The 26,522-nt window shown below is 30.3% G+C and overlaps 3 protein-coding genes across 5 annotated transcripts; all 3 read left to right on the top strand.

The window, feature by feature from the left end:
• Window positions 1-744: 744 nt before the first annotated feature.
• On the top strand, window positions 745-5,681 carry LOC117917557. Of its 3 annotated transcripts, XM_034833873.1 has the most exons (15): window positions 745-820; window positions 916-946; window positions 1,033-1,088; window positions 1,223-1,262; window positions 1,428-1,477; window positions 1,870-1,977; window positions 2,090-2,294; window positions 2,377-2,708; window positions 2,786-2,914; window positions 3,017-3,150; window positions 3,257-3,354; window positions 3,536-3,627; window positions 4,530-4,663; window positions 5,164-5,263; window positions 5,393-5,674. In XM_034833873.1, the coding sequence occupies exons 1-14, from the start codon at window positions 812-814 to the stop codon at window positions 5,234-5,236; spliced, it is 1,491 nt and encodes a 496-aa protein (XP_034689764.1). In that variant the 5' UTR covers window positions 745-811; the 3' UTR covers window positions 5,237-5,263; window positions 5,393-5,674. The 3 variants fall into 3 exon arrangements, 2 of the variants coding, with proteins under 2 accessions (XP_034689764.1, XP_034689763.1); XM_034833872.1 differs by lacking the exons at window positions 745-820; window positions 916-946 and having other exon boundaries at window positions 953-1,088; window positions 5,393-5,681; XR_004651703.1 differs by lacking the exons at window positions 745-820; window positions 916-946; window positions 4,530-4,663; window positions 5,164-5,263; window positions 5,393-5,674 and having other exon boundaries at window positions 953-1,088; window positions 3,257-3,451; window positions 3,536-3,625.
• Window positions 5,682-6,719: 1,038 nt separating this feature from the next.
• LOC117918938 (protein SRC2-like) lies at window positions 6,720-7,958 on the top strand. The gene has a single exon (XM_034835927.1). It carries the CDS (start codon window positions 6,922-6,924, stop codon window positions 7,741-7,743), a length of 822 nt encoding a protein of 273 aa, XP_034691818.1. The 5' UTR covers window positions 6,720-6,921; the 3' UTR covers window positions 7,744-7,958.
• A 5,857-nt stretch (window positions 7,959-13,815) lies between these two features.
• LOC117917803 (protein SRC2 homolog) lies at window positions 13,816-14,998 on the top strand. Its single transcript, XM_034834193.1, has one exon. It carries the CDS (start codon window positions 13,983-13,985, stop codon window positions 14,775-14,777), a length of 795 nt encoding a protein of 264 aa, XP_034690084.1. The 5' UTR covers window positions 13,816-13,982; the 3' UTR covers window positions 14,778-14,998.
• Window positions 14,999-26,522: the final 11,524 nt, after the last annotated feature.

Below are 26,522 nucleotides of genomic sequence, written 5' to 3'. Positions count from 1 at the left end.
TAATTATGTTTAACAAAAAGTTTTTGATGTTAAATTCTATTGATTAGTAATTACTTGATATTTGAATTTTGGATTAAAATGTGTGTATACACACACACATATATATATATATATATATATATATATATATATATATATATATATAAATTTTAGAAAATTGTTTTCAATTTTAGAAAATTATGATTTTTTTTTTAGATTTACTTTTTATCCAAATTAGCTAATTTTTATTTTGTTAAATTTTTTTTTTAGAAATTTTCATATTAAAATTTCTTTAAAAAATAAAGAAAATGACAAAAAAAGATAAATTTATATTAATTACATTCTTTTATTTCTTGGATAATTTTTTTAATTTATAGCAATTTTATTTTTCAGTCAAATGTATAAAATTTAAGTATCCAATGGGATACACTTGCTAGTTTTTTATTTTTAAAATAAAACTTTTGTACAAAATAGGTAAAGTCAGAGAAAAAAAAAGGACTTTCCTATTAAGAGAAAATTAAAATTAAAATTTTTATCAGGGAAAATTTATTTTAAAATAGGTAAAGTCAAACAGCTTTAAAATGTCTTAATTTTAAAGCAGCTTGGTTCAAGATTTAAGTTACATATACGAACTGGGCTTAATTTTGAAATAAAAAAAATTATTTATTTATTTATTTTTAAATGAAGGGTGGTTTTGGGCCACAAAAAGAAGGGCCTATACGGCCCAGCACATCCCAAGAAGGCCTTGGGTATTCTCTCGCATTTTCTCAGAGCTCCTCCTCGAGAAAAATCGGAGGGGAAAAGGGTTTAAGTCAAGGGTTTATCCATCGAAATGTTTCCGGTAAATTCACTTACAAATTTCAATCTCTTCCTAGATTTTCCCATTTTTTCGAAAATCTTCTGTCCACATTAATCCTCTGCCCTGAAATCATGCAGGAAAATCCAGATTCTGATCAAAGCATATCAGGTGGAATTGCTTGCAGTAATGTATATATTCGACTATGAATTTTGAAAGAAAACAAGCATTAAACAATGTTGATTTCTTTTTCTCAGAAGAAGAAGATTGGCCTGAGAATTGTATGTCATTAGGTGGAGCTACTGAGAAGAAGGTTTATGCTCTACTCTCACAAATCATTACATTTCACTTCGATGTTAGTCTACCGTAGTTGGATTTCTACTCATGTTTTTTCAACACGAGTACATATTGGTTTGACATATTCTAATTGTTGTCATACTCTGATAGGAGGGATTTCAAATTCAATCACAGCTTGAGTTGCTCATAGGTATTCTGTTAATTCTGAGCTTGAACTCATTGTACCTTCAAGAAGCATATACTACTTGTCCGGTTCGTGTTAAACATATGCCTTGTTGAAGCAACAAGCCATGATTCTGTTCGATTATTGGTTATGGAATTGGGTTTTCAGGATTCTAGTACGTTCCTTGTGCAGGTACATATGAAGCGGATCACGGAAGGAAAACAGCAAATTTGTCACATGAGGCATGTTAACCCGATTGACTTGTTGTTTTCTTGTTTTGCGCTGAAGGTTGAGATGGACTTTCCATGGGAATTGAATGGTAACAGCTGTGCTGTGTGTAGAATTTGAAGGGAGAACTCTATTACTCAGAATTGGGCCATAAAGAAAATGGAACTATTGCAATGTGATATGTTATAGAATAGTTTTAAGATTATAGGATATGTCAGTGCCAAGAATTCCCTATCAGCATCTGTGATGATGACTGCCATTTTATGATGAAGGATCCACTTAAATTGATGGCTTTCTTTGAAAAATGATATGATTAATTATAATAGAACAATTCAATTCCCATGAGATGTTCAAAATCTCTTTAGTAATCAAAAGATTGCCCTTTGACATTCATAAATTTGATCAGAAGCAAACAGGTTTCTCTTTTGAAGATGATGATGGGGGTCACTTGATCCTCTCTCCAAGGAAGGGATCTAAATGCGACTCAGAGGAAGAGAGGATCTATGATGATGAGGTACTCAGTAAGTTGAGATGGTACATGCCTATTTTATCTTCCTGTCATGCAGGCTTTGTCTTTATTACAATGCTCTGTTCTTATTGCAAGAAATTGTGTTTTGTTGGTAAAGGGAAACAAATTCTCAACTTTTCCCCTCAACTCTGGGGCTAAAAATTTCAAGAAAGTTGATCTTCACAAATTTGGAAGTGAAAAGCAAGATGGAGACACATGGTCTGCAGTAACTAAAGAAACTGAGGAACTAGTTCACTTAAATGAAAATGCTGGGTGTTCATCATCCCATGTGTCCTATTCCAGGGGAAACAAATTCTCTAAAGGTACTTTCTCATTTCTTGGTGGATGCTTGACACTGATGTATCTTTTTTATTCCACTCCTGAATTTCATAATTACCGCTTCAGGTGGCAAAACTAAAGCCAAGCCCAAATTTTCGTTCCGCTTTCAGTCGAATAAGGAAGATTCATTTGGGCCTTTTATTACTAATGAAAAAGGCAGCAGGTCATCCGAGGTTGATCAGGTGCCTGAAGGACTAGAAGCTATTGAACATAAAACCATGGAAGGTGCAATAGCTGAGTTTGTGGATGATTTTCATGGAGAAAAGTTAAAGGAGACTGAGATTCATGCAGTGCAAGGTGACCGAACAGTTGGACATGGTTGTAGCAAGTATTCAGTGGCTGAGCTTCTAAATGACCTCCAGGAAAAAAATGGGCTGCTGGGAGGGAAATCTAAAATGGTTCACTTTCTTCTTTGACCTATAACTTTTTGGTTTTACAGTTCTCTAGTGCAAATTTGATTTGGTTTTTGCTCCAGTGTTGTAGAAGAAAAGGCAGAAGGGTACAGCTTGTTATTAAGAAAAATATTTCCACATCAGAAGATAGAACCATGCAAAATGAAGACCCAGATGAGCCTATGGCTAGTGGACCATCGACTGATGATGAGGTACCTATTTGGTGTGATGGTTCTTTGATCGTGTCTTTTTGTTAATATCATGTGCTGTGTACTAGTTATTATACTTGGACAACTTTCAAACTCCAATGCCAGGCCAATATGCAAACTACAAGGCTTAATGTCTCAGAAGCTGAAAGAAAAACTATGGCAGATAGATTTCATGATGCTCTAGGTGCAGCCTCTGTAAATGATGAGGCTTCCCTTTTTGTGGTGCCTAAACCATCGGGGTGAGTGACATGGCTAGGTATCCATTTTTATAGTTATGTCTACTTAGTAATTACAAATTCCATGTGAGAGATATGTTCTTACAACTCATGCTTTTGTACTTTGCAGCACTGGGTTGTTTGGAAAGTTGCAGCGAGTAATGCAGAGTGAAAAGGAAAGAGACATGAATTTCTTGAAGAAGTTACAAATAGGAGCTAGTCCAAATTGTAAAAGACTTAAAATGATCTATTTTTTCCTCAAAGTTTTGTCCTAAGCATAGTTTGAAGCTTGTTTACACATAGAAACTAACATGCATTGACAAAGGTCTTATGAGATGGGGTGTGTTTTTGGCATATTTTTGCATCCATTACTCCTTTTTCTTTAACTCCTCTATAACCTTGTTTTCAGATGAAGCAAGCTGCATTGATGTGAAAATCCTGTCACGGTTCTTTGAGGCGAAGCTGACTGTTTGCAATTGCTCTTTGGTTGAAAATGAAGAGGTCATTTTATATATTTTTGCATTGAGATTAAGTTGATGTGAATGATTCACAAAATCTTGCTCATTCAGCCATCAATTATTGGTGGTGGCATATTAGTGGAATAAGTGAGTAAGTTCTTTTAAAGTAATCACTGACTTGTGAATTAACGGGCAATTTATTGTTGCTAGACGCTTGTAAATTTAGAGTTCGATTGCATGTTACTTTATTTGGTAGTTTTGAACATTAGCACCATTTTTTACTTGCAAGGATGACATCTGCAGATATTCTGTATGAAATAATTTCCTTGGAGATTATACATATAAAATATTCAATATCAGGAGGTACATGACAATAGTTGTACTGATTTCAGTGTCATTTGGCAGCATGCAAGGGCATGTTTGGAAACATCTTCAAGGAAGAATGCCTTCTAATGACCATTGATATTAATTTTGGCAGTGATTGAAAGTAATGTTAAATTGTTTTATAATTTTGAACAAATTGCTGTCTTTCAACCTCCAACTTGCCCCTATTCAACTTCACAGAATGGTGCTTATTTCTCTCACAAAATGACTTGAAACAGATAAACTGCTAGATTTTGTCAGAAGAAAACATTATCAAGGAGTGTGAAAGAACAATGTGTATTTGTTTATAACGAGTGTAGATAGAATTGATATTCTCTGAGTTGCATCAATCACTCCTTGAAGTATCTTCTCTATCTAGAGTGTGAAACATCACTGCTTTTATTAATTATAGGTTAAACCTACATAAAAATATGAAATAGTGTCGTTTTGCATCATTGACTAAATCTATTCAAAATAGTATCATTTTTCTGGTTGTGGATGCTTATTTTCAAGTGATGTTTATTGTTGTCTGGTTATGATCCTGATAGGAGGATGATTGAATCTGTATTCTTTCTTATGCAGAGTTCCCAACAGGGAGAGAGCTACCAAATATTGAAGGAATGCCGAAGAAGGCTAAATACAGTCATCTTTAGCTCAAGAACTTGTGGTGATGTTGAGCTTGAGGTTGCGAATTTGATCCGTATTCATCCCCCCTGGTATGGATAGCATGCCTGTTATCTATTGCATGGACTACATTTTCAAAACCTAATGAGAGGAAAATTTGATGCTAGCTAAGGCTACGTTTTGTTCTTGGAAAATTTAAGGGAAAGAAAATGAAGAGGAAAAGTAGAAGGAAAATAAAAAGTAAATTTGAAGTCAATAATTTATTTTTATATGCTACTTCATACTCATTTACTTATTTTAACTTGTTTCACATTTAAGTTTTTTTACTAATTTTAATTATATTTGATTTTCTTTAGTATTTTATATGATAGAACCAAATATGAGATAATAATTTTCTCTAGCATTCTCTTTTTCTTTGTCTTAGTACTTTCCTGAAACCAAACATAAAAGAAACTTGGGAGTGATATCCGCACTTATCAATAGGATCAAATATCAATCTCATAGTATGCTTACTATAAAGTTCTGACATTTCCGATGCCACTTTCAAATGAATGGTAATACTCATATATGTGTTGATGAATCATCTGAGCAGGAAAGAGGTACAAGTAACAGGAAGCGACAAGATAATCATCTTGGCTACATATTTCTCCCAGATGTCAATTTGATCAGTCTGGTTTCACCAAAGGAAAAAGGTAAATGTAGTATTCCATTCTCTAACCCTTCAACTTGGTTGAACACCTGATCGATCCGCATTCTCTTCTCTTAGTTTCAAAGTACTTCTTGCAAAGAGTTGAATGAGACACAAAATTGTAACTTTACAGGGATTGTAGCATGACAGACCATGATGGTGTTGTACAAGAATTCTACTAAATCAAGGAGGAATAAGACATTGAAGGGCAACACTTTACATGGATTTACTCGAAAAGATGGAGCATCTCCTAAGAATGCAATTCAAAGGCATTGAGCTCACCCCAACTTGGAAATGTCAAATTTGGGTTGGGAAATTTCAATTATGTAATTTTGAATATCTCATTCAACTTCACCAAACAAAGAAATATGCTAATATTTGATGTAATACAACTATTTTCTTACATTTCTATTTTTTTTTTTTTTTTTTTTTTTTTTTTGCTTAAATATTAGACTGGAGAAATTGCTTCTTTCGTCTGATTTCTCACCAAGGAGTAGGTTAAACATAATAAAAACATTTTTATAATTACATTTGTTAAACATAAAATTTAATGGTCCATCCAATAATTAAAACCTTATGGTAAAAAAGCCCTAAATTGCTTAATGGCTAAACCATTGGTAACATTTCCAAAGTGAAGATACTTAGGTTTTTTTCAATTATTTTATAATTTTCATAATGTCAATAAAAAATTATTAAATACTCATGTTGATCGAATCAACTAAAAAATAAAGAAATATAAGAAATTTTTAGTATGGTACAACGATCAATGAGATTTCTACATTCACAAAGTCTATCAACACAAAAAAAAATCTAATAATCAATGGAAAAAAAATTGTCATAATGATGAAGCATTCATTTTCTTTTCAATTGTTAGTGTATTCTTTTAAAAAATAATAGCATTCTTAAAAAAAAAAAAAAAAAAACTTAAATCAAAGGGTTAAATATATAATAAGGGTAAATCTGTCACTTTATTAATACAAAAAAAAAGTGTTAAATATACAATAATGGTAAACTCATCATTTTATTAATATAATTTTTTTTTTTCAGCTTTTCTCAACCCTTACAATCGCATAATTCAATCCCTATGAACTTGGCATGAGTGCAACAAAATTGATTTAAATTTTATAATCCAACAAAACAATCATATCTATTTTCTAATTAAAAGAAATTTCACCAAATCAAATTTGGGAGTAAAAACACATCATATATACCAAAAAATGGTTTGGAAGTAAAGAAAAAGAAAGAAACAAAAAAAAAATGGATGGAACAGTCCATCCAACTTTACACTCCATTGGGTTTGCCCATTGACTATTGGTTCACCACGGTTCTTAAAAATTAATTTTTAATGAATAGTTTTTATTTGTTTTCATCAATAAGATCTACTCTGAGAATTTTAAATATGGGAATCGGTGTCTTTCATCAAATGCATACTGATGGGCAACACTCTTCGATCTGACACTTTTTTTTTTTTGTTTGGTTTCTTTAATACGCTTGGCTTTTTCTTCTCTGATTCTCTGATGAATGAATCAATAATGACTTCTCGTGGCCTCAAAAGACGAATCTTGGGTCTTTCTCAGCAAGTCTATTTTCAATTTTTTAAGGCTTCCATCGCTTTTTAGTCTTCTAGGGTTTTGATCATTGCATCTGAAAACTGAAAAAAAAATGTGCAGATCACTGGAGATAACCTTGGTCTCAGCGAATGGTATCAAAAAGGTCAAACACATCTCCAAGATGGATGTGTACGTGGTGGCCACCGTCTCTGGCGATCCTCAGAGCCTCCAGAAAACGCCGGTGCACAAAGACGGTGGGTCCAACCCCACTTGGAACTTCACTATGAAATTCAACATCGATGAATCGCTGGCTCAATTGGACCATCTCATGCTTATTTTCCAGCTCCGCTGCTGCCGGCATGTCCGGGCCGACAAGGATATCGGCGAAGCCAACGTGTCCGTCAAGGAGCTCCTCGACCACGCCGGCGACGACATGCCCGCAAAGTATGTCACATACGAAGTTAAAAAGCCCTCTGGGAAGCCCAAAGGCAAGTTGAACTTCTCTTTCAAGTTCGGCAAGAGATCAGATCCAGGTGCAACTCCGCAGGTATGCTCGCCGGTGCCTGCATATCCCATTCACACAGTGTACGGATCACCATATGCTCCACCCTCAATGGCGGCGCCTTACCCAGAAACAACGGCGGTGGAGTCTTATCCGCCGGTGGGTTTTCCTAATACAGCAGATGGGTATCATTCAAATGGTGGGCATTCGTCAAAGCCGCCGCAAGGGTATCCTCCTCCGGAGCCGGAGAATGGGTATTCACCTGTGAAACATGAGCTGCCGGATCAGCAGCCGACGAAGAATGATGATATCAGTCTGGAAACGCTGGGGGCTGCCATAGCTATGATTTTAATGGGAGATAAGGTGTCTGATGCAGCTGTTGTTAGTAGCGATCATGATCGTGTCTATAACTCACATGGTTTGGATAGCTGATCTTCGGTGTACTTTTGGAAATTCTCCTCCTCTATGCTTGTTTGGATTCCAAGAAAAGTTGAAATACCTTCATGGAAAAACCTCTACTTCTGACATGCATTGATATTAATTTTAGTACTCCTGTATTTGAGGTGTCATAGTTTTAAGGATTGGGAAGCAATGTTCAAATTGTTATGCAATTTTCATTGAATTAATAGCTTTCTTTCAAACCTCCATATTGCGCTAATTCAACCTCACCCAGAAAGCGGCTCATCTCAAAATCACTTGAAGTGATAATTGATAGCTATGAGTTAATAATTAACTAGAACTATTCTTCTTTGGAGTTGTATTGATTTCAAGTACTTTGGAAGCTCTCTCCTCTCTCTAGGATGTAAGGCATTGCTGTTGTTGTCACTACTTTTAATCTTGTAGGCCTATTTTAAAGCCAGGAGGTCCTTTGTACCTAGAGCCGAGAATGTCTCTTACCTGTTTGACCTCCCTAATCCCACGGGAGTGGTTCGTTACAAAACCCATGTGAACTAATGCCATCTTTCTACGCTTTTATCTGCTTTTAGTTGACTGAATGCAGATGGTTGTAGAAGAAAAATTGAATGCGAATATTCTATCCTATCCACAGCTCCCAAATATCGAAGGAATAGATCAATTAAGGAAGTCTACATATAATCTATATATCTTTAGGTCAAAGCATGTGGTGATGTTGAGATTTACTTGAGATTCCATTGCTTCTTTTCTCAACTAATCAAGTATGAATTACTTGTGGCTAATCAAGGAGGTTTTCAGGCTCAAAATTGAAAGGGGAAACTCCCGAACCTGTTCACAATATTGTAGCATGATACTCTCTCTTTCTATAAGAACCTGATTTTGATGAAGGCTGATGTTCTGCAAGGATCAAAAGCGCAGTGGGAAACTCTCTCTTCTATATCTAAATAAGAAATTCGACTACAGATACGTTTAGCTATTTACACCATACGAAATTAAAAACTGCGAGGCGAGGTGGACAGATTTATTAATAATATGATTGCTGAGTACAAAACAAAGAGAACACAGATTAACTTCACACATAAAGAGTAATGCTATATAGATGGCGTAAAATGATTCTCCGGGTTCATCTTTCAATGGAGTCTGACTTGTTTTTGTCTTGTGTCTTTTAGAAAGAAGCAAAGGCCATATAAAACGTCTAGCTAGACATGTATCTTCACTTACATATGTCTGTCCCCGTTGAAGCTGTCCACCATCTAGAACCCAAACGGGTTCAGACCGAGGATAGTAAGGGCAGCAAAGGCCACCCTAGCGACTTCTACACCTCCAATCCCGCCGTGTCGCTGTTGTTGCGGCAGCTGCGGCTGCATTGCATAGCCGTAATATGGTGGATGGTAAGGTGGGTAATAACCTGGATAATAAGGAGGGGGAGGGGGCGGGTAGACCCACTGAGCGGGAGGTGGATAGGGCCACGAGTAGGGTGGAGCCGCCGGGTACTTGTGCCGCCACCTGGTGGCGGTGGTGGTGGTGATGGAGGACCATAACCGTAGAAAGGCGCCATAGCTGCAAGCCTGCAACTTCTTATTGCTAGATCCCTATACCCTTTTATAATCAAGTTTGAAGGTGAATTATAGCTTGATATAGAAGTAACCGTTATGGCTCCGTTTTCTCCGCGAATTTTCCAGTGAATTTAGATTTGTGGAGGACTTGGCTCTCCGTTGGGTAAAGTCTCCGAAGACCGTCAAGTTGCAGACACGACAGTGAAATAGACACGATTTTGTTAAATCAATAATATTACTTAATAATTTAATTTAAGATAGATTAATCTCCTTTTAATAAAATAATTTAATGTCGCAGTATACACCTAAAAATAATAATTTAAAATAAAATTAATTTATTTTAAATTTTAAATCTTTTTACCTTATTTATTTATAACCAATAAAGTTATCTTTAGGGGGTGTTTGATACGTGAGAATAGACACCTCCCTTATGCATACGTTTGGCTAAATGTTAAAAAAGTTGGAATAAAAAATTATTAAAGAAGAAATCAAATCCAACTAATATTCATAAAAAATAGGTGGTATTCTAATTCATTAAATCCATTTGATAATATAAAATGACATAAATTTACTAATTTATCCTTTTATCTCATTCTTCAAATCCGATACTTATCTTTTTTTGCAAAGATAGAGACTCATTCATCATCCACTTCTATGCCATAAGTGATTCTCCCAAACTAAATCAATCAAACTTTTCACAACATTTAGAATATAATTTAAATATTATAATAAATATATATTTGGTAAAATATAATTTTATAACTACTTGAACATAACAAATTATTCAAATTTTTAATAAAAATAATAATTGAATATTTGTACATTAGGTTATATGATTTTTTATGGTTAATTTTTTATTTATTAAATATATATATATATATATATATATATATATATATATATTTTTTAGTCTTATTATTTAAGAACAAAAAAACTCTCAAAATTTATTTTTTAAAAATAAAATTTTATTTTAAATTATATGAAAGGATATTATTGTAAATTTATTTCTTTTTCATTTCCATTTCAATTATTATCAAACATCGGAATGGAAACAAATAATCATTCCAATCTTGCATTCATAAATTCATCCAAATGCTAGAAATTGAATCATCAAATTCATTTCTATCCACTAAGAAATAGGAATAAAAACAAAATATTCATTTTCATTCCCTATTCCGACATACCAAACACTCCCTTAAAAAAAATGTTTTTTGTTAAAATATATGAGAATAAAACTTACAATTTTTAAATTAGTATATTTTTTATCTATTTAAAATATATATACTTTTTAATAATTCATCTGACTATTTCTTAAAATGTCAATTTTATTTGTGATATCATCGATATCAATTGTCGAGTAAAAAAAAGGTTAAATAATTTTGAGTATACTTGTAAAAATATTTTATTACTTTTAATTTTATTTTCTTTTCTTCAATTTCTTCATTCTATTTTTTTATTAAATTTTCCCTCAAAAATTCCAAAAACCAAATGTAGAGATTTCCAAGAACTAAGCATAAAGTAACAGGTGGTGTTTGATAAAACTGAAATTATGTGTGGAAAAACTTCAGTTCTAAATTATATGCATTGAAATTAATTATATTATTGAATTAATAAAAAATGCAAAGGGTAAGTGTTGAATTTAATTTCTATTAAAGTTTGAGAATGATTTTTTATTCTATCGATTAATGAATTGAACCAAAAATGGCTAATTTCACTCCAAAACTCGTATCTAAAGCTCTCCAAGTTCATTTATGTATAAACCAAACATTGTGCAATTACCATAGCATCATTTATATTGAAGAGCTTCAAAAAAAATTTGCAAGTGTACCATTCTTACATTTGTTAATCTTCATCCTAGTTTTCTTGTCTATTACAAGCTTCAAATTGCAAATCAAGAAGAATCTTTAAGAAATTTTCATGTGCGAGGAATGATATTCAAGTACTAAAAAATTGTTGAAATGAGATAGAAATAAATGTGTTATATGTAGAAAAAACTTCCATACATTATATATTGTTATGAAAAATGAGGATAGGCAATTTGAAAAGAAAAAAATATAGAATAAAAATGCATGGATTTACGTGAAAAATTTTAAACGGAAAAAATGAGAAGAAAATCTATTATATCAAAAATTGGAATAAGAAAAAAGAGAAGATAGCTATTACTGCATAGATATAAACATCATAATTTTTATGGTGGTAGTAAATTGGTTCATGAAATTGTGGGTCAGTTTTTCAATAAATCGATCTACTGTGAAAATTCATTGATGGGAGATAAATTTTAAATATATATATATATAATCCTCACTAAATTCGATGATTTCATTCGAAAATGTGAATTGAAAGAAAAAAAACCCTCATTAAAAAATTGTACCTTAATTAATCTCTTTCATACCTACCACTTTTTTTCCCTTAAATTCAAGCTTCTAGTTTAAAAACAAAGTCAAAATCTTTGGAAACAGCAAGATATTTTTTGGGAGATATCATGGAATCTTTGACCAGACAAAACTTAAGTGGTGTTTGTTTTTTTGGTTTTTCACTGAAAACAATTTAGTTTTAGAATTTAGGTCGTTTGTTTTTTCTACTTTTTTATGACTTATTATAAACTTTTTACTAAATAGAAAAAAATAAAATATGTAATTTTTTCTAAATAGAAAAAAATAATATATTAGTTTTTTTTTTTTACTTTTTAATACTTAATATAAATAAAATACTACAAAAACAAACAACCTAATATTTAATACTATTAAACATTAAGGTGGTGTTTGTTTTTTTACTTAATTCTAAATAGAACATTAATGTTTAATAGTATTAAATATCAGGTTGTTTGTTTTTATAGTATTTTATTTCTATTAAGTATTAAAAAAATAAAAAAAATCAATATATTATTTTTTCTATTTAGAAAAAGTTACATATTTTGGTTTTTTCTATTTAGTAAAAAGTTTATAATAAGTCATAAAAAAAGTAGAAAAACAAACAACCTAAATTCTAAAACTAAATTACATTCAGTAAAAAGCCAAAAAAACAAACACCACCTAAGATTCTATTTAGAATTAAGTAAAAAAACAAATACTACCTAATTAAAATTCAAATATATATATAGATAAATTTTCTTATTAAATTAATTTTCTTATAAAGTTATTTCCATAAATATTTAAAACGGAATCTTTAATTAGCTTATCAATAATGAATTATTTAAGTAAATATTATTTTTTCTTTATAATGATCAAATTTTCGGATTTTGTTTTGAAGTACAAAACCTCATCAACCTAATCAATGTTTAGGTCCATATCTTAAGCTTAAATCCTACGGGTTAAAATTTTGAAGAAAATTAATTATTCAATATGATATCAAAATTTGATTTTGAAAGAATAAACAATTTCATGGGAATTCAGTGGCATATTTATTGGGGCTTAGTGTCTTAAATCTTCCGTTGCTCTATTAGACGACTGAGAGTCTTCCAACCAACAAGATTCAATGTGTCGACTCTATAGCCAAAAAAGAAAAATAAAAAAATAAAAGAAATTCATGTCTCATGTTTACGTCATGAGAAAGAAAGGAAAAAATCAAACTATGCGCAGCCTTAAAAAGCAATCATTCTGAACATTACATTTTCAATTGAATTCGAGTCAATATAAGAATTTTCTGCAAATTCAAGGTTTTAAAGATTCAATGTCGTTTTATGACTTTATCAACTGGGAAGAGAGGTTTCCAGAGAGTTTCCCAGTCGTTTAAATGGTCAAGAAAGCGTGTACGCACGTTTTTTTAATTAGATGAGTCTGGGAGAACACTCTTCACTCGTCACCTTTTTTTAAGACTTACAATTTACGACAAATTTCGTATCACTTTCCTATTGCGGCAGCTCTTAGAAAAATCATTAATTAAAATTAATTTTCATTAAAATATGTAATAAACTATGTTTTTAAAAAAATATGTTTTTGAAAATTAAAAAATACGTCAATAATAAAAAATAAAAAATAATTTTTCATTCTTAAAAATAAAATTTTTTGTATAAAAGTTATTTTAAAACATAAAAAATAAACATAAAAAATAAGTTAATTTTTTATTTATTTTTAAATAAAATTTTATTTTATAAAATATTAAAATATAATTTTCAAAACCGATTTTAAAAAATACTTCAAAAACAAAACCTTGATAATATTATGATATAAAAATAAACTTTTAATTAAACAAATTATTATGTTGTTTAATAACCAATATCTAAAATTTTTCATCTTTTATTTTCTAAAAAAATAATTTTTTTATATATATTTTAATTAAAGTCAAACAAACTAATTTATAATAATAATTTTTTTTTACATCCTAAAGTCTAAGAGAATATATATGGAAACAGTGTCATACCAAGTCTATTTAATTTTGTCAGCAAGTGGGTGTTTTATTTATATATATATTTTTTTTTCCTTGACAAGTGGGCTTTTAGAAAAATATTATCCAAAAGATACCATCTATAATAATTAATATGACACCTGTGTCGTGAATTTCCATGAATTTTCTTTCTATCCTCGCTCCTCTCTACCCGCTCTCCATGAAGCAGCATGGGAGCCCGTAATTCAAATTTTGATCATTTCAAACATCAATCTAATACAAAGGAGCCGTGAAGCCACCATAAATTTCAGGACTCCTTTGGATCTCTCTACATCTCTACCTCTCTTGTCGTCCTCATCATCATAATCTCCATCAGGCATGGAAGAACTCTGCAGATCTTTTGATATCACAGACCTTTCTGCAGAAGACCTACAAGATGTCAGGCTCATCTTGAAGATGAAGGTCTACGCCATCGTCTCCATCTCCGGCGACCCCTTCATCGACCCCAACAGATGGTACTCCACCGCCGTCGACTACCAAGGTAGGACATGCCCCAGATGGAACAACACCTTCTTCCACTTCACTCTCCATGATCCCTCCCTCTTCTCCAACCGCCTCCGCCTCATGTTTAGATTCTACTGCGAACGGACCTTCCACCACAACCGTTACATAGGAGGAATCACCGTTCCAGTCAAGTGCCTGTTCGACCTTGCCGGAGTGCTCAACTCCTTCTACCACGTCAGTTTTCCTGTGAAGCTCCCCTCAGGCGGTGAAAAGGGTTTTCTCAAGCTCTCCTTCCGGTTCGGGCAGTCCCTCCCTCGCCTCATACGGCCGGCACCGCCATGGCCGCCGCAGCAGCTGCCGAGAAACAACACCTTCAACCATGAAGAGCCACCTCAACTTTACAGTGGGTACCCTTCAAACGACCCCTGCAGTTACATCCATAGCCGTCAACAAGCCTGCAATTATGATGATCAACGAAATGATCTTCACACAAATCAGGTCCAGTACGCTTCATATAATTTCCGGTCATCCAGTCTTCCAAGCGCACCGAGCTACGACCAAATTAATTCTAGCGGGTCTTTCCCGAGTTCCTTTGAACATTATCCAGATAGCGATAAAGATGACGCATATTACTCTTCTGGTTCATACGATGATGAAGCCGACCGGTGAAAATATCTCAGCCGCAACTCAACTTCATCGATACAAAAAATGGGAAATGTTTTGACTTTTCCTGTTTGAGTTTGTCTGGATTAGGCTACATGTAATTAGCTTAGCCAGTCCATTTCTGCAATATTATTATTAGGAAATTAGGGTTTCGCACTCATGTACCATGTACTACTCTTTAGAGGTGTAAATATTGTGCCCTCTCTCATCCAAATTTCAAAAACACATCCTACGCCCTCATAGAAATTCTAATCTCATGTTGTTTAAAAAATATTGATTGATCACTAGTTTATTAATTGATGATAAATAATAACTTGCAAAATAAAGAATTAAGGGCATAAAATATTGAACTATATATATATATATATATCTCCTTAATACCCTCATGTATAAAGAGACAAATAAAATTTGGATACATATCTAACAAACAAATAAGAGAAATACAAATTAAAAAAAAACAGACTCAAGCGATTTTCCATTAAACTAAGTTCTGATCCCATATTGAATTACTAATTTTTAAAAAAATTTAAACTTGTAGAATTTTAACTCAATATGCATATCATGTTTATTAATACATTTTCTCACCTATGACTTTCACACATGAAAAGACAAACAAAATCTGATCAAATCAAACTCAAATATCATGTTAATCTACCAATTTTTCAAAGGACTCGAGATTATAAGTTGTAATCTCAATATACGTCATATTTCTTAACATAAAATTTGAGTATTTGCCTATATTTTTAACATCTATCTCTTGATGATGGAGACTTCTTGTCCTTTGATTAAGTGCCAGTTGTTTCATATTTGTTAGAACATCACCATCCGTTGACTTAGTCAAAATGCTCTTCACAAAAATAAATAAATAAATAAATAAATTGTTAAAATGATCTTATCAAACCTCTAGCCAAAGTCCAAGAGAAAGTCGAAAGTTATTCTTTAACATAAATTAAAGTGTGACAGAGATTATTAGTAAGCTTGATTTGTTAGATTAATGTTAATTTTATCAAAAATAATACAAAAGAAAATCCACTAATATCTAAATAAATAAGGGGTAGGAGAGATGGGTGTTGACTTCAATCATGAAGTTGGATGGTTGATTGAATATTTAATTTAATTTTATTAGGGGATCGTGCTCCCTTACCAACTTCTCTAAGTTTCAATTAATTAATACCAAACTTGTTTAATCACACGATTTTCATAAATTATCCTTTCTAAATTGAATCATTTTCAAAAAATAAAAATAATATTTTTTTTTCCTTATATGTTCTTAAATAAGCAAGCATTAATTCCAACAATTATTAAAAATACTACAAGTCTCCCCATTCACATTACCAAGTGAAGTGAGCACTACATGTTGCATTAATCACTGTTTGGTGTCATACCCACCTTTCTGAGCCAATAGGGTCAAGACACATGGCAAGCAGCATGAATAAAAAAATTATAAAAAAAAAAAAACCGATTCTTCAGGTTAACCAATCTTACCAACCGGTTGCCAAATGAATTAATATCATGCACCACACGTTGTCATCATCTATTACAATAACCAATTATAAAATATGTTAAAATATTTAATTTAATTATTGCCTTTTATGGAAATTTTCTATGAAGTAATAAAATAAAGAAAATTTTGAAATAAGAATTTTAAGTAAAAGAAAATTTGCTATTATTCCTAATTCTATGACCCTTTTAGTATTTTAATCTTTAAAATATTTTTTTGGAAAATTCCAATTGGACGAAGGAGGGTAAGGTTGAAGTTTTAGAAGTTTTTAAATTGAAATGATGATTTTACCCTCGCTTAAACACATCTACGGTTAATGTTTTTACACAATATTATTGCTAAATGAAGTGAAAAAAACTTTAAAAATTAAAAAATTAGTTTGAAAAGTACAAAAAATATAAGAAAAATATCAAGAATGAAAGGATCTTCTTATACCCTTTTCACATTCTTTGTACTATTTTCAATTTTTTAATATTTTCATCTTTTAATTTTTTCGGACATTGTTCATATCAATTTTAAAGTGTAGTCGGAGTTTTTACAAAATATTATTACCTAAAAATTTGAAAAATTTAGAGGGAACGAAGAATTAAAAATATTTTTTTCCCTCTATGTTCTTAAATAAGCAAGCATCAATTCCACCAATTATTAAAAATACTTGAAAGTCTCCAACGTACGCATTACGTCCTCCATTGACGTTAGCAAATGAAGTGAGCTCTACGTCTTGCATTAATTGCGTAACCCACACCTTCCCTTCGAGCACGTCTCCACATTTTTATTTCAATGACATATGAATATTTTTTTAATTAAATAATAAATAATAATATTATAAATAATTATATATATGCCATGCATAAATTTTCTGATAAACTAAGTAAATTCTAGATTTATAAATTTCTATTAAAAATGATAAATTCACTGAATTCATAAATTATTTTTTTATCTAAAAAATTACATCCACTGTTATTGAAAGAGGGCAATTATATAAATAGCCAGTAGGAAAATGAATGAGCCAAGAGCACGGAGGGGACCGAGTCAAGCATGGGAAGACTCAGCTGAAGTCAATTTCTGGTGTAATTTTATTTTATTTCGTAATTTGATCACGTTGACTCACCCGATCTGAACCCAATCCAATATTTATTAAGTAAATATTTTTAATACTCGGTTAAACTTGAGTTAAGTTTTCTAATTTAAACTCAACTTTGGTTATATTTGAGCCAATATTGGAAGAATCAGAGCTTAATTCAAGTTCGATTTAATATTTTTATAATATTTATAATATTTATTATCCTATATAATAATGCTCATTTTTTTTAGGTTTTAAAAATATCATATATTTTTTTCATTTTTTTTAAAAACATATAAATTTATTTTACTTTTTATGGTTATTTTGAAATTTTATCTTATTTAAATTTTTTAAAAAAACCACCATGAATGGATTTTGAAAGATGCAATCCAATAAATCCAACCACCTTGAGTTTTACTTTATTAACCTGAGTTGAACTCAACCAACCCAAGTCAAACTCAATTAATCTTAAGTTCATTTTGACTTTAGGAAAATAAAGTTAAGTTAAACTTAGTTGAGTATTTAGGGTTACAAGTCAAATATATATTGAATTTCAGTTAATTGTTTCTTAATTTGGGTTTGGCTCTAGTTAGCCATCAACCCGACCAACCCGCCCAAATTACAACCTAAGTAATATAGCCTTTGTCAAAATATATTTTTATAAAATATTCAATTAAAATTTTCCAAGTAAATCGATGAATTGATAAAAGTAAATAAAAAATAAACAAGAGAAAAGTGGTTTTTTTTATTTTTTATTTTTTATGAGATTCAAAATTCACTAACATAATTACCCATAAAAATAAAAATAATTAAAATGCAAAAATACTTTTAAAAATAATCAATAGAGTATTTTCTTGGATTATAATATAATAATTTAGATCATTAAGATTGTGACCAAATTAATTTATTGCAAACCACAAAGCACATTCATAATGTGGTAGAAAAGTGAAATTAATGTTATGCATTTATTATATGTATAAAAAAGTCTTAATTAAATAATTTTGAGTTATTTATTTGTTATTATTTACACCACATTTTTTTTTATAGCATATTGTCACAAACTATTGGTTTAATGTTCCTGATCGTAGCGAAAGTGCTCATCAAGACTAGTATGTTTACTGGTTTTGAGTTGAATGTAATAGGAATTGATTTAGGGAAAGGGCGTGTTTGTAATGTTGGAATGGTTCTTTAGAGTTTAGGCAAACCAACTCCGTGAAGTTTGGGGAGCTTGTCGCTAGTCAATGACTTTACAATAAAGAAGAGTTTGATCATTTGCTACACAAATTGGTCAAGAGTTGAATTGGTTCCCCTATTGAGTTTATGACAGGACAAAACTAGTCAACATGGTGGCTTGAAATACATGGTGTGTTGGCTGAGCCCTTTTGATTTGTTGTGTTGGAACTTTATGCCCATGATAATATGCTATGAAAAAAAAATCTAAATTCTTTATTAAATAATATGCATGATAATTATTTTTCAATATTTTGAATTTCTAGTTGATATATATATAATATCAAAGCAAAATGAATGTCAAACTAATAAGAAAAAGTGTTAAAACATTTTTAATAATTTACATTTTAGTCTTTGTATTTTGTATTTTTACTTTTTTGTTACTTAAATGTCTGAGTGTACACATAAATAAAAATTTTATTCTCTAAAACACATAAAAAGTGAAGAGAAAATAATAATTTTAAGACAATTCATGATTATCTAATTTTAGATGAAAATTATCAAATTTCAAACCAATTATTATTTCTTAAATGTATTTATTAGTAATAGAATATATTTTTTAAATGTGATTAAAAAATTATTTCTCAGAATTAATTAATAATGAATATTCACGTAAAAATACTTAATAGATAATAGTAAACCATGTCAAATCTTAGCCCTTAGGTAATCGACGAAGAGGTGGTGAAATGGGTGATGGTTTTTTTTTTTTTTCTTAACTTCTTTTTTATCAAAATTTAATTTAATCAATATCTAAATCTTAATTCAATCAATATATGCTACCAAATAAAGATATTAAAATATAAAAAATAAAAAGAGTAAAGGAAAAGAGATTGCAAACAAAAGGATTTTATCGTGGTTTAGCAATCCACTCAAATCCACAGTGTCTCACTCCATTGTAAACCTTGAGATATTCCATTATTCCAAGGACGATAATAATTACCTATACAACTTCAAGCTAAAATACACATTTTCCTCACAACCTTCAAAGATTCAAGGGAATACGATGATCACTCTTACGAAAGTAGATATATAAGTGTAATGTTCAAGTATGGAAGTTTTAAAATAGGATTAGTGATTGGAGTTCAAATGTATATTCTAATAGCACATAAACAATACGAATTTTGTCACATAAAAGGCTTGAATCACTTAACTTATTTCAAATTGATACTAGGATCGTAATTATAAATCTAATTTTTATTTTGAACATAATTAGTTCCAGATTAAAAGAATTATAAGAATGCTATGTGTAAATATCATTTTCAACTAAGTCAAATGAAAGGTTAATTATACCTAAAGAATTGAGACTTATGAAACACGATGAGAGTCCAAATAAGGGTAAAATGAGAAAATTGTGAGCATGAATGATGAAAAATATATGTTATAGAAAGAGGTAGAAGGCAACTAACTATGATAAAGAAGGTTTGAAGCATTGTTATCAAGTTCAAATTGAAAATTGGAACTTAACCTTAGGCAACAACACAAGCCTAAATTTGAATTAAATTTAAGCTAAATTCTAGGTTGTCTCCCATAAGTTTTTTAGGGAAAGCCCTATATTGATTTTAAGCTTAAAATGTTAGAAATCTACTGCTTGAAATGGATTATGAATTGGAATTGAAACGAGGAAGATATGAATAATTGAAGTAAACTATGTCGAAGGAGATAACATAGTTCAAAATTGATATGGATTTGGTCATTTGGAGTTCAAAGGTATGCAAAGACCATTAGGAAAGAGTTAAAGTTTGAACCACACACCCATTTGGAACTAAAAAAACACCAATTCAAACTCAAAATTGGTTTCATATAGGCTTTGTCTAGGTTTTTTTTTTCCAAAAATAGTTTTTTGTTCTTAAAAAAAAATAATATATATATATTTGTTTGACAAAGTAGAAATTAGAAAATAGTTTTCACTCTCGAGCCATTAAATAAATATAAATATTTACATTCATATTTATTTTTATAATATTATATAATAATAAATATGGAAATAATATAAATTAATTAATATAATAATTTTTAAAATTTAAAAATAATGTAATACACAAACATATAAATAAAATTAAATATTATAATTTTTCTTTAATCTTAAATATATATTCATACTTAAACATTATATATGTCTTTTAATAAAAAATTTAATATTAATATATTTATTTTATTTTTATCATTTAATTTGAAATATAAAATTTTAAAAATTAAGAAATATTATATATTTTTTATTTTATATAATTATTTTAAATGTAATATGATATACATTACCTAAAAAATTTAATTATGTAGGAAAAGCGTGTTGAATTTTCTAATATAACAAGTGAAGCCAGCGTCCACAGTACCTCTGTCCCATCAAATGTCCTGCATGTCATGGGAGTCGGCTTGGTCCTCTGTAGAATTTCAAACGCTTAATAGACTGTACGTTTATAGGGAAGACGAAGTCAAGATTGCAGTCTTTGCAGATGTGGAGGAGATAGAGAGAGGAATGAGTGAAGGAGATGAACTTGGTCAAGCTCCTAAGGGATATAAATACAAGAGGACTCAAACCTCTGCTCTCTATCAAGTATCAACCATGGAGCTCTGCAGATCTTTGGTTATCAGAAATATTTCGGCTGAAGATCTTCAGGACGTGAGGAGGATGTTTCGGATGAAGGTCTACGCCCTGATCTCCATCTCCGGCGATCCCTTTATTCCTGCTGGCAAATGGAACTCCACCACTGTGGACTATGAAGGTGGCACCGACCCCACCTGGAAAACCCAATTCAGTTTCACCCTCCATGACCCCTCCCTCCACCGCAACCTCCAGCGCCTCAACTTCCAATTCTACTGCGAGCGATCTCTCGGGGACAAGATCGTTGGAGAATTCAGCGTCCCGGTGAAGTCACCCTTTGACAAGGTTGGGAACCACAACGTTTCCAGCAGCGGTTGTTATCCGGTGAAGAGTTCCTCCGGAGGCGAACAAGGGGATGTCAAGTTCACGTTCGAGTTTGGCCAGCCGCTTGCTCGCGTGGTAACGCCACCGCGGTCGCAGCCACCACCAAGGCCTCAAGTGCACGTCCAACCGACGGTAGACGTGCAACTGAACCTGAATATTTCAGGGGATTGTCTGCAGCAGGGGTACACTGCTGCATGTGATGATGACAATGAATTGGCATGTGATGATGATGAATTGGCATGTGACGATTGTTGTGATGAAGATGACGACTATGATGATTTCTGAAAAAGAGATGTTTTTGGTGATTAATAAAAAAAAAGAGAAGAAAATGATGGAGTTAATAAATGAATATATATGATGAATTAGCATTTTTTTATTTTTCATCTTTTGAACAGAGGTTGTATCCTTTATATATATATTGTTACACTCTATTCTTCAACTTATACTGTGTTTTACACGTTTTATCGAGTTTAAAATTGAGCAATATACTCTCATCTTTTATAATTGTATACAATATACGTTTTTTTAATATACAATGTTAATTTTTTTTTATGGAAAAACATGTGCTCTCCGTATGACTACGACAAAATAGTCATTTAATTTCATTTCAAAAGACTCAAATCCCCAACCCAGCTCTCTTCTTCATCTTTTGATTGCCAGCTGGAATTTTCCTAAAGTTTCGGCCTCAAAAACTATAATTTCGGTGAACAAGATATACAAATCTCATGGTGAATGGAATCAAACTCAAAAAGTTTTACCAAAAAATAATAATATTATTAAAAAATTACATCAACTAATTCAAATAGTCTCATATTCAAAATTTATAATGAAAAAAAATCAATTGATTTTCTTGTCAACCAAACAAAGTGCAAAAACTCATAAAAACAATAACAATCAAACAAACCTAACACAACACCCAAATCACACGACACATGTATACTACACAGAGTTAGGGTTTCGTTTTTATGTTTTAGAAAGTTGGTGGAAATTTTGAGGAAATTTGGGGGAAAAAAATCAAGCTTTTTTTTTAAAAAAAAAAAAACCAAAGCACTTTTATAACATGGAATTTTCAATAGAAAGTGAAGAGAGAGAGAAAGAGTGAAGAGAGAAGAAGAGGGGGAAAATGAAGGTTTAGAAAGATGTTGCACCATCACAATTTTCTTGTCATTTTCACTCCCTAATATGCTTTGGTTACAATTTGGGGAGGAAGAAAAAAAGAAGAGGAGAACGAAGGCAGATGAGGACTTGGATAGGGTTTTTAAATGAAATGACACTTTTACCCTCACTTAAATAGGTCACGTGGATAACACATGCATCTTCGGTCCAATTAAGGTAATACTATCACTTAAAAAAATGCACATTGCATGTAATTATAAAACATGAAAGGTACATTATTCGATTGTAAATTTGATGAGATAATATGTAAAATACGCTATAGGTTAGAGGGGTAAAGTGTAATAAACCCTATATACATAAACAACAGAGTTTTATTTATATTTGCTAAATCAATTGAATTCTAAGTCAATATAAAATTTTCTAGGTAATTCAAGATTTTAAAGATTCAATATTGTTTTATCAACTTGGAAAGGAGGGTTCCAAGAATTTTCCACTCTTTTAAATGGTCAAAAAAGCATGTAGGTACGCAATTAAATCATCTTTCTTCCATGCTAAAAAAATAATAAATATATATTGAAAGTTTTAAATTAAAGTATTATTTAAGAATTTGGTAATAAACTCAATCGTATGGTTATACCAAAATCGAAATATTAAAAATATTTTAGGTAAAAAAAAGGGAAAACATATTTAATAATCAAATAATAAAAAATAATTTTTTATTTTTAAAATGAAAAATATAATATTTTTTTAAAATATATTTTTTATTATTTTTACTCGTTTTTAAAAAATAATTATATAAATATGAGGAAAGATTAAAAATAAAGTATTATTGTGGACCCCGCATTTCGGTTCATGCATTTTCCACTCGATGGCGAGCTCGATTTTTATTTAAAAATGATTTTATTTATTAGAAAATGACTTGGAGTTGCCACTTATTTTTGTTTTATTTTTAAGAGGGTAAACAAAATAAGAAAGAAAACCCTAAGTGTGACTCTTTATTTTGAAAAAGGTGGTCTATGAAAAACCAGATCGGGCTCGGGAGTCAGGTTAGTTATCAGGAAGGCACGGTAAAGACCGTAGCACCCCTCTAAGTCCCTAAAGTCGAGTTTCTACGAATAAAATGAAGCTGACGTGGCAATCAATAGGAAAATCAAAGGATACTTAAATCGATCATGCATATATGGGAACCAAAACATGCATAGAGAGAATGACCAGAAAGAGAGTGGATGCGTACCTGGGCCACGAACGAGCAACGCGCTATCATAAAAATAGGGTCAGTGTACAATAAAAAGCACAAAACATATCATATACATCACCAAACAGAAATTAAAGTTGTTCAAGGGAAAACTGGATTTTTGAAGTTTATTTGAAAATTGGAGTCTTAGAGATTATTTGAAAATTGGATTTTTAGAAATTAAATGTAAGAATGAGAATTTTAGAAATTAAATTTGAAAGAGATTGGAATCTTAAAAATTATTTGAGAGTTCGGGATTTTTAAAAAAATTAAGTTACGAAAATTGGGACCTTGGAAATTAAATTTTGAAGGAAACCGGAATTAAAAATCATTTGAGAAGTAGAAACTGTGAAAATTGAATTATAAAAGTTGGAAATCTTGGAAATTGTTCGGAGGTAGAATTTTTAGAAATGAATGAATAAAATGATAATAATAAATAAGTAACGGAATAATGTGAGAATTGGAATATTAGAAACTGATAATTAAGTTTGGAAATTGGAAAATTGGAGTTTCAGATAACTAAATTTGGAAATAGGAATTTTGAAGAATTATTTAAAGACGGAATTTTAAATAAATGAATAAGTTAATAAATAAATAAATGAAATAATAATAATGACGAAATAATAATGATTGGATAAATAATTACGGGAGTTAGGATTTCAAAAATTGGAAATTGAACTTAGGGATCGAAATTTTAAAGAATTATTTAGGGATGAAATTTTAAATAAATGAACCAGTGAATAAATAAATGAACAGAGTAGCGAAAATATGGATAAATGATTACGAAAATGGGAATTTTGAAAATTGGAAATTGAATTTAGAAATTTGGAAATTTGAAGAATTATTTAGAGAGAGGATTTTAAATAAGTGGATAAGTGAATAAGTAAATGAATGGAATAATAACAATGACGAAATAATAAAGATTGAGTAAATAATTGTAAAAAATAGAATTTTAGATATTAGAGATTGGATTTAGAGATTGAAAATTTGAGAAATTATTTAGATATGAGATTTTTAATATATGAATAAGTGAATAAATAAACAGATGGGATAATAATAATAACGAAAATAATCATTAAATAACTGAATGTGAATAGTGAAGTTTTTGATATTGGAAATTAAATTGGGAAGTCAGATTTTTGAATAATCAAACTTTAGCGATTGGAATTTTTTTTAAAAGAAATAAATAAATAAATATGGGATAATAATAATAATAACAAGAATAATATTTAAACGGATGAAAGTGAATAGTAGAATATTTAAGATTGAAAATTAAATTAGGAAGTCAGATTTTTGAAGAATTGAACTTTAATGATTATAATTTTTAAAAGAAATGAATAAATAAATAAATGAAATTATAATAATAATTAACAAAAGTGATATTTAAACGAATGAAAATGAATAGTGAAACTCTTGAAATTGAAAATTAAATTTGGAAGTCGGATTTTTGAAGAATTGAACTTTAATGATCAAGATCTTTAAAAGAAATAAATAAATAGATATAGAATAGTAATAATAATTAACAAAAATGATATTTAAACGAATGAAAGTGAATAGTGGAATTTTTGAATTGAAAATTAAATTTTTTGGAACTCGGATTTTTAAAGAATTGAACTTTAATGATCGAGATCTTTAAAAGAAATAAATAAATAGATATGGAATGATAATAATAATTAACAAAAATGATATTTGAACGAATGAAAGTGAATAGTGGAATTTTTTAGATTGAAAATTAAATTTAGAAGTCAGATTTTTGAAGAATTGAACTTTATGGATTGAAATTTTTAAAAGAAATAAATAAATAAATGAAATAATAATAATGATAACAAAAATAATGTTTAAATGAATGAACGTGAATAATGAATTTTTTTATATTGAAAATTAAATTCGAAAGCCAGATTTTTTAAGAATAGGGCTTTAATGATTGAGATTTTTAAAAGAGATAAACAAATAAATATGGGATAATGTTAATAATTAATCAAAAATGATATTTAAAAGAACAAAAGCGAATAATGGGACTTTTGAGATCAAAAGTTAAATTTGCAAATCAGACCTTTGAAAGATTGAACTTCGATGATTGAGATTTTTTTAAAAGAAATAAATAGATAAATATGGAATAACGTTACTAATTAATCAAAATGATATTTAAACGAATGGAAGTGAGTAGTGGGATTTTTTGAGAGTGAAAATTAAATTTGAAAGTCGAATTTTTGAAAAATTGCTTAAAGACCTAAGTTTTGGAAATATGATTTAAGATTTGGAATATAGAGAATTCATTGAGACCGACATAATCTAATTATATAAAAATTTTCACATATGATGATTACACACACCTAAGGAAGAGAAGATAAAATATGAATTATTTTAAGTTTTGAAAATGATATTCAATCCTAATAATTTGTCTTTTAATTGAATTTAAGCTGAGTTAAAAATATGTAAAAATAAAACAAAATAAAACAAAATAAATAAATAGATAAATTATGAAAATTAGAAGCTTGAAAATTGCTCAAGATTGAAGCAGCCAAATGGGCTAGTTCAATATGGGTATGGGCCATAAGGGTGATTGGCATGAAGAACATGAGGCCCTCCATCAACATATTTGGGCCTGGGCTCCAACTCAAGCCCATATTCGTCATCGTGGGCAAGCCCAAAACCTCAATCTCCATCACGGCCTGCCTCTCCAC

The sequence above is a fragment of the Vitis riparia genome, chromosome 7, assembly GCF_004353265.1.
Source record: "Vitis riparia cultivar Riparia Gloire de Montpellier isolate 1030 chromosome 7, EGFV_Vit.rip_1.0, whole genome shotgun sequence".
Lineage (NCBI taxonomy): Eukaryota > Viridiplantae > Streptophyta > Magnoliopsida > Vitales > Vitaceae > Vitis > Vitis riparia.
Note: the sequence above shows the minus strand (reverse complement) of the source record. Positions and strands in the feature narration are given on the sequence as shown.